The sequence below is a fragment of the Schistocerca serialis genome, chromosome 12 (genome assembly GCF_023864345.2).
Source record: "Schistocerca serialis cubense isolate TAMUIC-IGC-003099 chromosome 12, iqSchSeri2.2, whole genome shotgun sequence".
Classification (NCBI taxonomy): Eukaryota; Metazoa; Arthropoda; class Insecta; order Orthoptera; family Acrididae; genus Schistocerca; species Schistocerca serialis.
Window position 1 is genome coordinate 159,646,545 of NC_064649.1, and position 13,074 is coordinate 159,659,618.

Sequence of the window (13,074 nt, forward strand, 5' to 3'; positions counted from 1 at the left end):
ACAAAGCTTATTTTTACCTGGACAGCTTCGTCAATAAACAGAACTGGCGCATATGGGGAACCGAAAAGCCCCATGTTGCAGTCCCATCGTCCCTGCATCCTCAAAAAGTACTGGTCTGGGCCGCCATTTCTTCCAAAGGAATCATTGGCCCATTTTTCAGATCCGAAACGATTACTGCATCACGCTATCTGGACATTCTTCATGAATTTGTGGCAGTACAAACTGCCTTAGACGACACTGCGAACACCTCGTGGTTTATGCAAGATGGTGCCCGGCCACATCGCACGGCCAACGTCTTTAATTTCCTGAATGAATATTTCGATGATCGTGTGATTGCTTTGGGCTATCCGAAACATACAGGAGGCGGCGTGGATTGGCCTCCCTATTCACCAGACATGAATCCCTGTGACTTCTTTCTGTGGGGACACTTGAAAGACCAGGTGTACCGCCAGAATCCAGAAACAATTGAACAGCTGAAGCAGTACATCTCATCTGCATGTGAAGCCATTCCGCCAGACACGTTGTCAAAGGTTTCGGGTAATTTCATTCAGAGACTACGCCATATTATTGCTACGCATGGTGGATATGTGGAAAATATCGTACTATAGAGTTTCCCAGACCGCAGCGCCATCTGTTGTTGAAAATTGTAACTACTGTAATTTCGAAAGTTTGTCCGCCTGAAAATGTACTGTTGTCCCAAGCATATTGCAACAAACGGTGTATTTCTATCGCTGCTCGTTTAGTTTTTATTGCCGTTTCAAATATACCGGTCATTTTTGAAACACCCTGTAAGTACACTGTTCGGAGATGGGCCTTTAATTCCTCGCTTTTGTTTTACTGCACTTTATTTGTGCCTTTAATGCACTTTATAGTGGGTTGCCGAGTGTATGTGTAGATGCAGTTTATCTAGTTATTTTGGGACTCTGTGACCACTGCCAGGTCCTCGTAGGTATAATAATGAGTATTGCTGAGGGAGCCTAGAGTTTACCAGATCTGTGGGTCTTTTTTATTTAATTTGTCACCTTTAATTTAGTGTAAATTTTTATATCCAGTAAGTTTTCCATTCCAGAATGAAATTTTCACTCTGCAGGAGTGTGTCTGCTGATATGAAACTTCCTGGCAATTTAAAACTGAGGCAGAGGGATGTGTACACAGAGGAGCTCAGAAATAAAGAGGTACTAGATGAAGATATTACCTGGAGTGATCAGCAGCATGAAAACCAGAATAGAAACGGCTTCTCTGGAGTGAAAATGTTAATTTATGAACATTGAGGAGTCAGATTTTAATAAGGGATGTTTCTTATTGTCAAAGAGAATAAACAGTATAGAACTGTCTATAAATCTAATGCCTGTCCATTTAAAGAAAAAAATATAAGTCAGCTTGAGCGAAAATTTGAAAACCACAATGTGTAAGATAGCGCATCAGATATCAGATAACCTCAAGGTATACATCTCAGTGTTGTCACAGGTGAGGGTAGATTCGGTGAGCTCACAAATTGTACGGTAGACACACTCGAGAAAATGCACGGTGATTGTACAATGTGCTGGTCCGCACTTTTGTATTTATCGAGCTTCCTTTTCCTCAATTGATGCCAAATGCCCTGTAAACATTTTCAATTAAACTGTTAATAACTTGGCGAACTCTGTGAACTGTACGTGTGTAGTGACAGCTGCACTTTTAACTCTTCCTTCAGTCTGACCACTTCTCCGTGTCTTGTTTACATTCTGTCATAAAACAGAATGTGTAATTTGATCACCACCTTGTTTATAATGGAAATAAGGTGAGAAGAGAGAAGCAAATATTGACGAAAAAGTAACTTGTCGAATGTAGCTCAGAGCTCAGTAGTTTTTCAATTATGAAAATCAAATAGTGTATGGGGGTACAGGTAATTATAAGAATACTGGTGTAGGATCTGAGAGTCCAACTTCACCCAAACACTTTGGATGTGGGAGACGAGGTAGTGTAGGTGAGAATTTGCTAGTGTCTGAGAATTTTTGTGCCGAAAACACAGGGAATGCGTGAACCTTGCTACCGAATTAAAAGCTGTGTGCCGCACTGAGAACCTCACCTTTCCTGGTCGGTGCTCTGAGTCGTGATTTACTCTAGACACTTTGGTCCTGCCAGAATTGTGTAGCAAATTTGGTGGCATTTTTGGTTTCAGTATCCACTTAATTTAATAATTTACTGTATCTGCTAATTAGCCATCTTCGGAATCATTACTTTGCTTCGCTACACCCGTACTGTCACAACTCCTGTCCGGGCATTTGTGGCAATGTAATTTGTACGTGGTTTGGCACTTTGTGCCAACTGTCTACAACAGGATTTTGTTGATTACTACTCTGCATCCATATCATCCAAACTGAATCAAAAACAATATTTTTGTGTCGTACGTGTTTTGCCTTTGTTATTTTTGAAGCACCTTCAGTGGTCAAAAATATATACATATTTATGTGTATACTATTTTGTTTTTCATATTCAGCATTATACATTGAGGTTGTGGAAAGTTGTGGTACTTTCTGGTTTCCTGTCATGTAAATTTGTAAGTGGAAATTTAAATTATTGTTGCTCCATAGAAAAGCAGGAAATATTATGTTAAATATGTAAAAATAAAATTGTAATACACTTCAGGCTACTGAAGATACTTCTCAAATAATAAATGTGTGTGGCACAAAAAATTTGTTTGCTTCAGTTGTAGTACATGGACCCATAGAATAGGTATTAACAACATAGTATTACACCACACAACTAAAGAAAGTAGAAAGCTCCATTTTTTTTGCAAAATTTATTGTTCCTAGTCTTGTAACTGAGAAAAGTTGTCATCTTAGGGTGGTATCATCTATAAGAGAAGAAATTCCACTCAAGTCATATGATACTTTGAGGGGGCAGGCTAGCAATTTTTTCTGTCAATATCATTGGGGTTTGCCTTAAAAGAATTGTTCATTAGATCTATTGTATTGAATAGGGTACGGTTCCTATAATTTGTGTCTTACGATTACTAACTTCATTCTGAATTATCTTATTAGGAACGACTCTTGGGGAAACCAGAGAAATGTGATGCAGTACGTAGAGAATGAAACATGAGATGTGTTGTTAAGAAAATTGCTCTATTAACCACTTGAGCAAATGACCCGTAATCCTGTCAGTATTTGTAGTTGTATCTCCTCCCTTCCCCCCCTCCAGCTCTGTTCAACTGCGTGTCTGTGTGCACGTGTGGAAGAAGGCAATTTCCGTACACCTGTGGCCGTGCAAGTTATTACTGTAATGAAGTCTGTTGTTTACTCTTACAGCAGTTGTGTGATAACACGGTTTCTCAGTACTGTAGAGGCGAGGAGTATTTTCTCATCTATCTGTTTTCTAACCCACCTCTGATCAATAACACACAGAGATATTGAGCAAGGTTCGTATCACTGTGATAAGGGCTATCTTTTAGGGAGTTATTTCAGGTCAGAAGATGCACTGCTGTTATCTCTGTGACCGGAGGTCGAGGACTCGATATACGCGCCCTCTGCTCTCAGATTAATGCTGCTCTCACACCCGGCTGTCACTAAACTGAGTTCGGTAGTGAAAAGTACACAGTAATAAATCACATTCGTAGGAAAATAAATGGAGGTGGGCTGGCAGTTTCCTGCACAGCACAAACGAATGCACAAAATGAGAGTCATCTCGTGGGTAAAAGCGACAGACTTATAGCTCAGTTCTGCGGATTAACGCTTTCTGCACGCTTGCTGATGCCCCTTTGAATATCTTGCAATTCTTACTTGTTTCCCAGCCCTCTTCATCCCAGAACAGTACTTGTATTTAATAATAATCAGTTTCAAATACGGTGGAAAGTCTTCTTGATAATCTGTCGGATTTGTATACAGTCTATGCAGTCACAATAACTGGAAGACACACACAGTTGTTAATCCTTTCAGGAGCAAAATAAATAAAAAATTAATTTTTAATTTTTCCCTATTTGTATTGTATTAGTTTTCATACAATGAGACAGAAAAATTTAAAAATTAAATGAAATCTACATAAACTGAACACACACATTGTGGTTTCAAAGGGAGCCACTGCCCGCTAAATGTCATCACTTTTGATGATACAATAAAAAGCAATTCCTTTCTGCAGATAAGCATAAGGCTACCTGGCAGTGACTACATGTCCAGCTGCTTCCTTTGTACTGCAGTGCACACACCACCTTGAGGTTCCATGTTTTGCTTCCGATATACGTTTCTCGTGGGGAACAACAGTTTTGAATTTTTTGCAGATGGTTCTGGCGGTGTACTGGGATGGCCGGGACCATCTTTGAAGACATTACTGCCCACCTGGCCTGTGGCAACACGTCTTCGAAGATCCTTTAGCACTTGCTTTGCTGTCGGATTACATAATCTAAACAGAATAAATGCATTTCCAATAGAAATATCAACTATATATCAAAATAATCTTAGCCACCACCTTCGTGATTTACTGTCTATTGCATAAAAACTGTTCATCATATCTGCCTTATCGACACAACCCATATTTGTATTATATGATTTCACTATTTTTGGGCAAGGTACCTTTGTGATTTTTCCGTGCTTTTCTTTACGGCTTACTTCTTCAACATATACAGTCGAATCAGTTGTAGACAGCAACATGATCACACGTTTGTCTTTCCATTTGATGCAGGCAATGCCATCAGAACGAACTAACCAGTCAAGCTCTCCTCTTTGCGACTCTTTGTCTGCATTTAGTGCAGGAAGTCCTTTTCTGTGTGATCTAATTGTTACACAGGCAAAAAGTCCGTCATCTACTAGCTTCTGTGAAAGTGAGACACTGGTAAAAAAAATTGTCAAAGTATATGTGGTATCCCTTTCCTTCCAAGCCTTTACATATATCTCTCACAGTTCTCTCTCCTAAGGATTTTTCCACTATGCCTTCGACGTTTCCAGTATATATCTGAAAATCGCAAATATATCCGAGCTTATCAGCTTCGACCCAGATTTTGTATCCCCTTTTAATTGACTTTTGGGGCATATATTATTTGAATGCAATTTGTCCTTTGAACTTCACCACGCATTCATCTATAGCTTGCTCCTTAGTAGGTGCATAGAATTCTTTGAAGTTTATCAGTATCTGATTGATTAGTGGACAGATTTTATATAATTTCTGCTCTTCCTTGAAGGCATAACAGCATTGTCATTGATGTGAATATGCGTCAAAATCCAGCTGAACCTTTTTACCGACATTAGTGAGTAAATGTACTCATCTCGAAGTTCCTTATGGGATGACGAGCAATTGCGATGATAACAAGGTTTCTTGATTCCCATTAGAATGTTTATAGCCAAAAATACTTTTAGTTCTGCTCTAGAAAGAGGCTCGAAATTGCCACCTTTCTGTGTTGCGTACAGGTTAGACTGGAAGACTATGTGTTCTAACATAGTGTCACAAAACAGACAAAACAAATCTACTGGTTGCATACCTTCACTGTAATTAAGTTTCCCTTGTACACCAGCTTCCTTTGAAAAATTGGCTGCAAAGTTCATTGCACTGATGTCCTTTCTCCATGAAAAATTTGCAATGGAACACAGTGGCAAATCGTCATTAGTGCTGAAACTATCATCACTGTCATTGTCAAAATAGTCTTCACTCTCACTTTCCGAAATAATTTGAGATAAAACAGGTGTTTTCATTTGCAAATCCAGATCACTGTCTTCAGCTAGCACATCACTGTTAGTGTCAATCTGTGAGTCGGGATCTGAAGGAATATCTGCGAAAAGGCACTCCAGAATTTCCTCATCCTTTAGTCTGTGAGAATACATCATGTGAAACTGAAAAAAAGAAATTCGTCACACCTACTAATGTTGCCATTACAGGAGCAGTGGTTTCAAATGGAACCTTCACAACATTCACGGAAATAAATGCATTATTTATTTATTATTGCAGTACATATAGTATTAATGTAAGCAGAACAGTATTCTGCATTTAATACGTGCATAAAAGTTACCTAATCCTGAAGAATACAGTCACAATTTGAGAACAGAGACGTTCGCGCACAGCGTACAAAAATGGCTATCCAACTCGCCTCGCTACTTGCTAATATTTACAGATTTTTTTTGCGGTTCCAGTGACAGCCGCTAGAGGGCAGCACCAACTAGGCTGCTGAATGGTGTCCCCAAATGTAGCTCCTGCCCTTTTGCCACAAAATGAGGAAATTGTAGGTGATTTCAAACGGAACCACTTCCCCTGAAAGGGTTAATACCTTAAAGTCTGCATCCTTCTCCGAGTTTCAGATTGTAGTTGAATGTTGTGGCGCAAAAGACTTCGATAATTTTCCATCTGACATAAAATGTGGAACTGGGAATCTGAGAAACTCTGGAAATTGAAACTTCCTCACTTTGCTTACGTGCCATTGTGTTAATAGTTTGAAAGGCAAATTCAATTCAGAAGGGTAAGATACAAGAGGGCCAGCAAGTACCTACCTTCAGGGTGGAAACTTAAAGTACTGTGACACAATCTTTCTAAAACACGTACAGTATACACAGTGACTTAACACGGCGGTGTCATTTCGTGCGCCGGAGCTCAAAATCGGAAAGGTGGAGCAGAAATTAAAAAAATAAGAAATCCACAGATGTACCACGTGATCAAAAAGTCAGTACAAATTTGAAAACTGAATAAATCGTGGAATAATGTAGATAAAGAGGTACAAATTGACACACATGCTTGGAATGACATGGGGTTTTATTAGAACCAAAAAAATACAAAAGTTCAAAAAATGTCCGACAGATGGTGCTTCATCTGATCAGAATAGCAATAATTAGCATTACAAAGTAAGACAAAGCAAAGATAATGTTCTTTACAGGAAATGCTCAATATGTCCACCATCATTCCTCAACAATAGCTGTAGTGGAGGAATAATGTTGTGAACAGCTCTGTAAAGCATGTACGGAGTTATGGTGAGGCATTGGCGTCGGATGTTGTCTTTCAGCATCCCTAGACATGTCAGTCAATCACGATACACTTGCGACTTCAGGTAACCCCAAAGCCAATAATCGCACGGACAGAGGTCAGGGAGACCAAGCATGACGAAAGTGGCGGCTGAGCACTCGATCATCACCAAACGACGCGCCCAAGAGATCTGTCGGACATTTTGTGAACTTTTTTAATTCAATCAGTTGTGTAAGACAGAGTAATGAGTTACACAAATAAGCACAACCTTTTTAACAAAGCGCAGTTTGGTTTATGAAGTAGGGGATGTACACTGTCAGCTATTACAGAGTTCAAAAAAGTGGTACTTGAAACTCTTTACAACGATGACTCTGTTACAGACTCATTCTGAGACTTGTCCAAGGTTTTTGACACTAAAATTGGAAGTAAAAGCTTCAAAACAGACAAGATTGCTACGGTGCCACATTCATATCGATTACCTGTTTCGGCAAGCTATTTACCGTCTTCAGATCTGAAAAGCATTGGATGAAAATTGTTAGCACAGTGGTGTCAGAAATAGAGATGTCATACATTTTTACATAATATGTAATAAACTACATGCCTTATGAACTACCTTTCAATGAACATAGACTATATGCACGATGTAATGTGTCCAATTATAAAAAGAGATTTCAGGAACATGTGAAGTGCAGTGTATCCTTGTTACCTACAATTAAGTGAACTTCTGCGAGTTATTTGTTGATATATTTTCTACATGAACTGTAACTTCCTTGACTACGTGTGTATTAAGTGATATAATGAACACACAACACTTTGTTATACTGTTTATAAACAATATTTTAAAACAATATAATGGAAGGAAACATTCCACGTGTGAAAAATTATATATAAAAACAAAGATGAGGTGACTTACCGAACAAAAGCGCTGGCAGGTCGATAGACACACAAACAAACACAAACATACACACAAAATTCAAGCTTTCGCAACAAACTGTTGTCTCATCAGGAAAGAGGGAATTTTGTGTGTATGTTTGTGTTTGTTTGTGTGTCTATCGACCTGCCAGCGCTTTTGTTCGGTAAGTCACCTCATCTTTGTTTTTATATATAATATTTTAAAACAACATCTTTAAAACTTTAATTTTTCAACAAAATCAGCTTACAATGTGCCGATTTGGTCTGCTTCTCATTATATGTACAGACAAATTTTATAATTGTGTTGTATGATTCTAGGATGTTACTGTGCTCCTACACTTCATATTACCTGAGGTACTTCTGTCTGTTACTAGTACAGTGCCACCTGGTCGTTGATCGTGACATCTCTATTGTTTACTTTAGAATCTGTCTTCATTCAGCTGTTGTATGGACACGAGCATGTATGTTTGGTGCAATAAGCATGGCATTTCATGTAATGATTACTAAAATACAAAACTATTATTCTACCAGTTACGCTGTATGGGTGTGAGACTTGGTTGCTCGCTGTGCAAAATGAAAAGCCGTTTCGAGTATTTGAAAACAAAATTTTGAGGAAAGTTTTCAGAACAAAAAGGGATGACATTAGAGGAGAGTGGCGAAAACTACATAACAAAGAGGTTCACGAACTCTATTAAAGCCCTGACGTAATCAGTATTATTAAATCACGTAGGCTGCAATGGGCGGGTCACGTAGCTCTAATGGATGAGAGCAGGGCAGTGCGCAGAGTACTGGTAGGGCACCTAGAGGGAAAACGTCCTGTGGGGAGGCGGAGGCGTAGGTGGGAGGACAATGTGAAGGCTGATTTGAGGAGCCTAGATATTGAACGGGAATGGAAGGAAATAGCCCAAGACAGGAACAGATGGCGAAAATACGTTGCTGCGGTAATGGACTCTCGAGTCCGGTATGACCAGTGAGTGAGTAAGTAATTAAGTAGTCAAGGTTCATTGAAATGTATTGCATAACATATGTGGAATATATCCGTATTATGTATAAAAGTGTATTGCTCCCGATTATTTTTGACCTCGCTGTCCTTACAATTTGGATCCAATCCTTCACAGATCCAGAGATGGCAGGATAGCCTGCCGAAACAAGTAATCAAAATAAGTGCAGTATACTAATGATCTTTGCTATCTTGAAGTTATTACTTCTAATTTTGTATTAATCTAGATAACTCTCGCAGTTGAAAAATGTCAAGCATATACGAGCTTTTGACACAGTTGCCCATAAAATATTGCTAAACAGGCTAAAAGCACTAGGTGTGGGAGGTCTAGGAATGAGTGGTTCCACCCTTACTTGGGAAACAGAGCAAAAGCTCAGATGCCTACTGACAAGTTTGTAATAAAACAGTTGTCAGATGAGAAAGTTCCAATGTTCAGTGCTCGGTGGGCCTGGAAGTTTTTTCTGTCGCTCGTCGCTTCTCTTACGTGTGGCAGTGGTTTGTTCGTGTGGCAGATGCTCAGTTTCACTGACATTCTGCGTCGGTGTTAAACTGTAGGTCACCCCGTAACTGGCACGTGTGGGAGGAAGGCGAGGTCGTACTCACCCCCTGCAGTAGGGTGGTCTCTGCCGGAGCTCTGACCTTGGGAATTCCAATCCCAAAGAAAGCAGGTGTTGACAGATGTGAAAATTACCGAACTATCAGTTTAATAAGTCACAGATGCAAAATACTAACGCGAATTCTTTACAGACGAATGGAAAAACTGGTAGAAGCCGACCTCGGGGAAGATCAGTTTGGATTCCTTAGAAATGTTGGAACACGTGAGGCAATACTGACCCTACGACTTATCTTAGAAAAAAGATTAAGGAAAGGCAAACCAACGTTTCAAGAATTTTTAGACTTAGAGAAAGCTTTTGACAGTGCTGACTGGAATACTCTCTTTCAAATTCTAAAGGTGGCAGGGGTAAAATACAGGGAGCGAAAGGCTATTAGCAATTTGTACAGAAACCAGATGGTGGTTATAAGAGTCGAGGGACATGAAAGGGAAAGCAGTGGTTGGGAAGGGAGTGAGATAGGGTTGTAACCTATCCCCGATGTTATTCAATCTGTATTTTGAGCAAGCAATGAAGGAAACAAAAGAAAAATTCGGAGTAGGTATTAAGATCCATGGAGAAGAAATAAAAACTTTGAGGTTCGCCGATGACATTGTAATTCTGTCAGAGACAGCAAAGGACTTGGAAGAGCAGTTGAACGGAATGGACAGTGTCTTGAAAGGAGGATATAAGATGAACATCAACAAAAGCAAAACGAGGATAATGGAATGTAGTCTAATTAAGTCAGGTGATGCTGAGGGAATTAGATTAGGAAATGAGACACTTAAAGTAGTAAAGGAGTTTTGCTATTTGGGGAGCAAAATAACTGATGATAGTCAAAGTAGAGAGGATATAAAATGTAGACTGGCAATGGCAAGGAAAGCGTTTCTGAAGAAGAGAAATTTGTTAACATCGAATATAGATTTAAGTGTCAGGAAGTCATTTCTGAAACTATTTGTATGGAGTGTAGCCATGTATGGAAGTGAAACATGGACGATAAATAGTTTGGACAAGAAGAGAATAGAAGCTTTCGAAATGTGGTGCTACAGAAGAATGCTGAATATTAGATGGGTAGATCACATAACTAATGAGGAGGTATTGAATAGAATTGGGGAGAAGAGGAGTTTGTGGCACAACTTGACTAGAAGAAGGGATCGGTTGGTAGGATATGTTTTGAGGCATCAAGGGATCACCAATTTAGTATTGGAGGGCAGCGTGGAGGGTAAAAATCATAGAGGGAGACCAAGAGATGAATACACTAAGCAGATTCAGAAGGATGTAGGCTGCAGTAGGTACTGGGAGATGAAGGGGCTTTCACAGGATAGAGTAGCATGGAGGGGTGCATCAAACCTGTCTCAGGACTGTAGACCACAACAACAACATATCTGAAGACTTCCAGAGATGACCAAAATTTTGATTTTTAATATTGTGTATAGTTATTGACATAATTTAAAAATTTAGAATGCTGTCTTTATCTCCTAATTGAGAGGTATAATATTATGTTAAAGGTTTAACACGATAAGAAGAGTCTCACGGCAGCGTAACTGGGGGTGGACAAATTGGGCAGATTATTTTTGTCCGATATCTGAGAGTGGGAGGACTTATCAACTAGTGACAAACGTTATGCACAATTTCAAACCTATTCAAAGTTGTCTGTTACGTCTGCACTTCGTGTCAAATATTTAACACACTAACTCATTTGTAATGACAAGTTTGAAGCTGTTTTGTATGTTGGGAGTTAAGTCCTTTCAAGAATAATGAGTTTACTGATAAATGAAAAGTGGCTGATAATCTCTCACATCTGTAGTAATAGTTTTTTTTTTTTTTGGATTGTGTGAAGATACAGTATCAAAAACGTACTTTTTTTGTCAGTGCATACCTCGACTTGTTGAATGTCCGTAAGAATTCTCTTTCAGGGTTAGATCTGATAGTAATTTAAATCTGTCCGGTGGTGAAAGTTGCTCTTATTTCCAGATTAGCGAACTGTTTCTTCCTGCCAGCGTTGCCGACACTCCTCGATACTAAGTCAGTTACTCTCAATAAATATTCAGAGCTATTTTATTTAAATGACTGGAGACACTTCTTCTCCTCAGAAATTTTCTACCTTTGTCAGAGTATGTGAACGTATATCTGCACAAAACATCCTACACGTGATAATTCGATCACCCCCACCAGAACTGTAGCTCACACAGGTACAAATTTAACGATCCGACAAACGAATCACTTTGCCGCCACGATAAGCTGCCGTGGCCTCGAGATCCCTTGCTGCCAGCTGCTACGGATCAGCAGCTGATCCTTTCTTCCCAGTGTAGTAGTCTTCTGTGTACTGGTGTTAGTCTCACTGTTTCTGTGTTAGTCGTCGGTCCTAAATACAGTGTTTCTCATTAGTAGTAGTTTTGAGAATTTGAGAACTGCTGCTTGCACTTTTAAAGGTTCTGTCGTGCAATATTTATCAGCAAAAAACAACGCCCGCAGCTCGTGGTCTTGCGGTAGCGTTCTCGCTTCCTGCGCACAGGGTCCCGGGTTCGATTCCCGGCGGTGTCAGAGATTTTCTCTACCTCGTGATGACTGGGTGTTGTGTGTTCTTCATCATCATTGACGTGCAAGTCGCCGAAGTGGCGTCAACTAAAAAGGACTTGCGATACGGCGGCCGAACTTCCCCGCAAGGGGCCTCCCGGCCAACAATGCCATACGATCATTTCATTTCACAATGTTTCTCATTAGTAGTAGTTTTGAGAGTTTGAGAACTGCTGCTTGCACTTTTAAAGGTTCTGTCGTGCAATATTTATCAGCAAAAAACTGACTTTTACACTTTACAAATGACATAAACCCAACTCGTATCCACAGCCTCCTGTGCTTTATATTCGGTCAGGGCTTTTTATAAAAATAGTCTCGGACATCAGTGCTTTCCATTTTCCAGGGTTTTGACCACGTCGAAGGTGGAGCCATCGACTTGATCTCGAATACGATCAGCCGCTTACTGAAGATCCAAGTTTGCGTCCTCATGGGAGCCAACCTGGCCAGCGAGGTGGCTGCCGGCATGTTCTGTGAAACCACCATTGGTGAGTTGACGGGAGGTGTGGAGCGGTGAGTACGACTCGATCGGCTGGCACAATGCAGAGTACAGGCGTGCCCGGTGACCGACCTTCTCCTGTCCCCCAAACGGGAGAGACAGATAAGCTGAAGAAGAAAATCGGAACATGTAATGGGTACTAACTAGTAGCGAGTTTTTTCAAGAAATGTGCTGTGAAATCTCAAAATATGTTCATCATTCACCACTGCAGGCCATTAACAGAGGTTGGAGCGCACAGATTGAGTTAGTGAGTATGTGAGTGGCTCAAATACTCGACCTAACAGAACTGACCCTTTCATCTCCGAAGATACTGACAGACAGAAAGGTACTGTCAGCACTCCCCAGGGAAGTGGACAGGGCGACTGTTATTTTCTCTACAGATAAACAGCAGTTGATAGATAGGATGACCGATAGAGTGTGTGTGTGTGTGTGTGTGTGTGTGTGTGTGTGTGTGTGTGTGTGTGTGTGTGTGTGTGTGTGTGTGTGTGTGCTGGCAGCGCCATAGTGTACAGAAGACTTTGAGTGACCGTAGGAGGATACGAGATGACTGGCACAGAATTTCGATTCACTGTCACGGATGGCTGCCT

General features: G+C 40.2%; 1 protein-coding gene across 2 annotated transcripts in view; it reads left to right on the forward strand.

The window, feature by feature from the left end:
- Window positions 1-13,074, forward strand: part of LOC126428468 (glycerol-3-phosphate dehydrogenase [NAD(+)], cytoplasmic) — a 110,925-nt gene that overhangs the window by 24,313 nt on the left and 73,538 nt on the right. For both annotated transcript variants that reach the window (XM_050090404.1, XM_050090403.1), the window contains exon 4: window positions 12,335-12,476. In XM_050090404.1, the coding sequence (XP_049946361.1) occupies window positions 12,335-12,476 (142 nt within the window). The remainder of the gene's footprint in view (window positions 1-12,334; window positions 12,477-13,074) is intronic.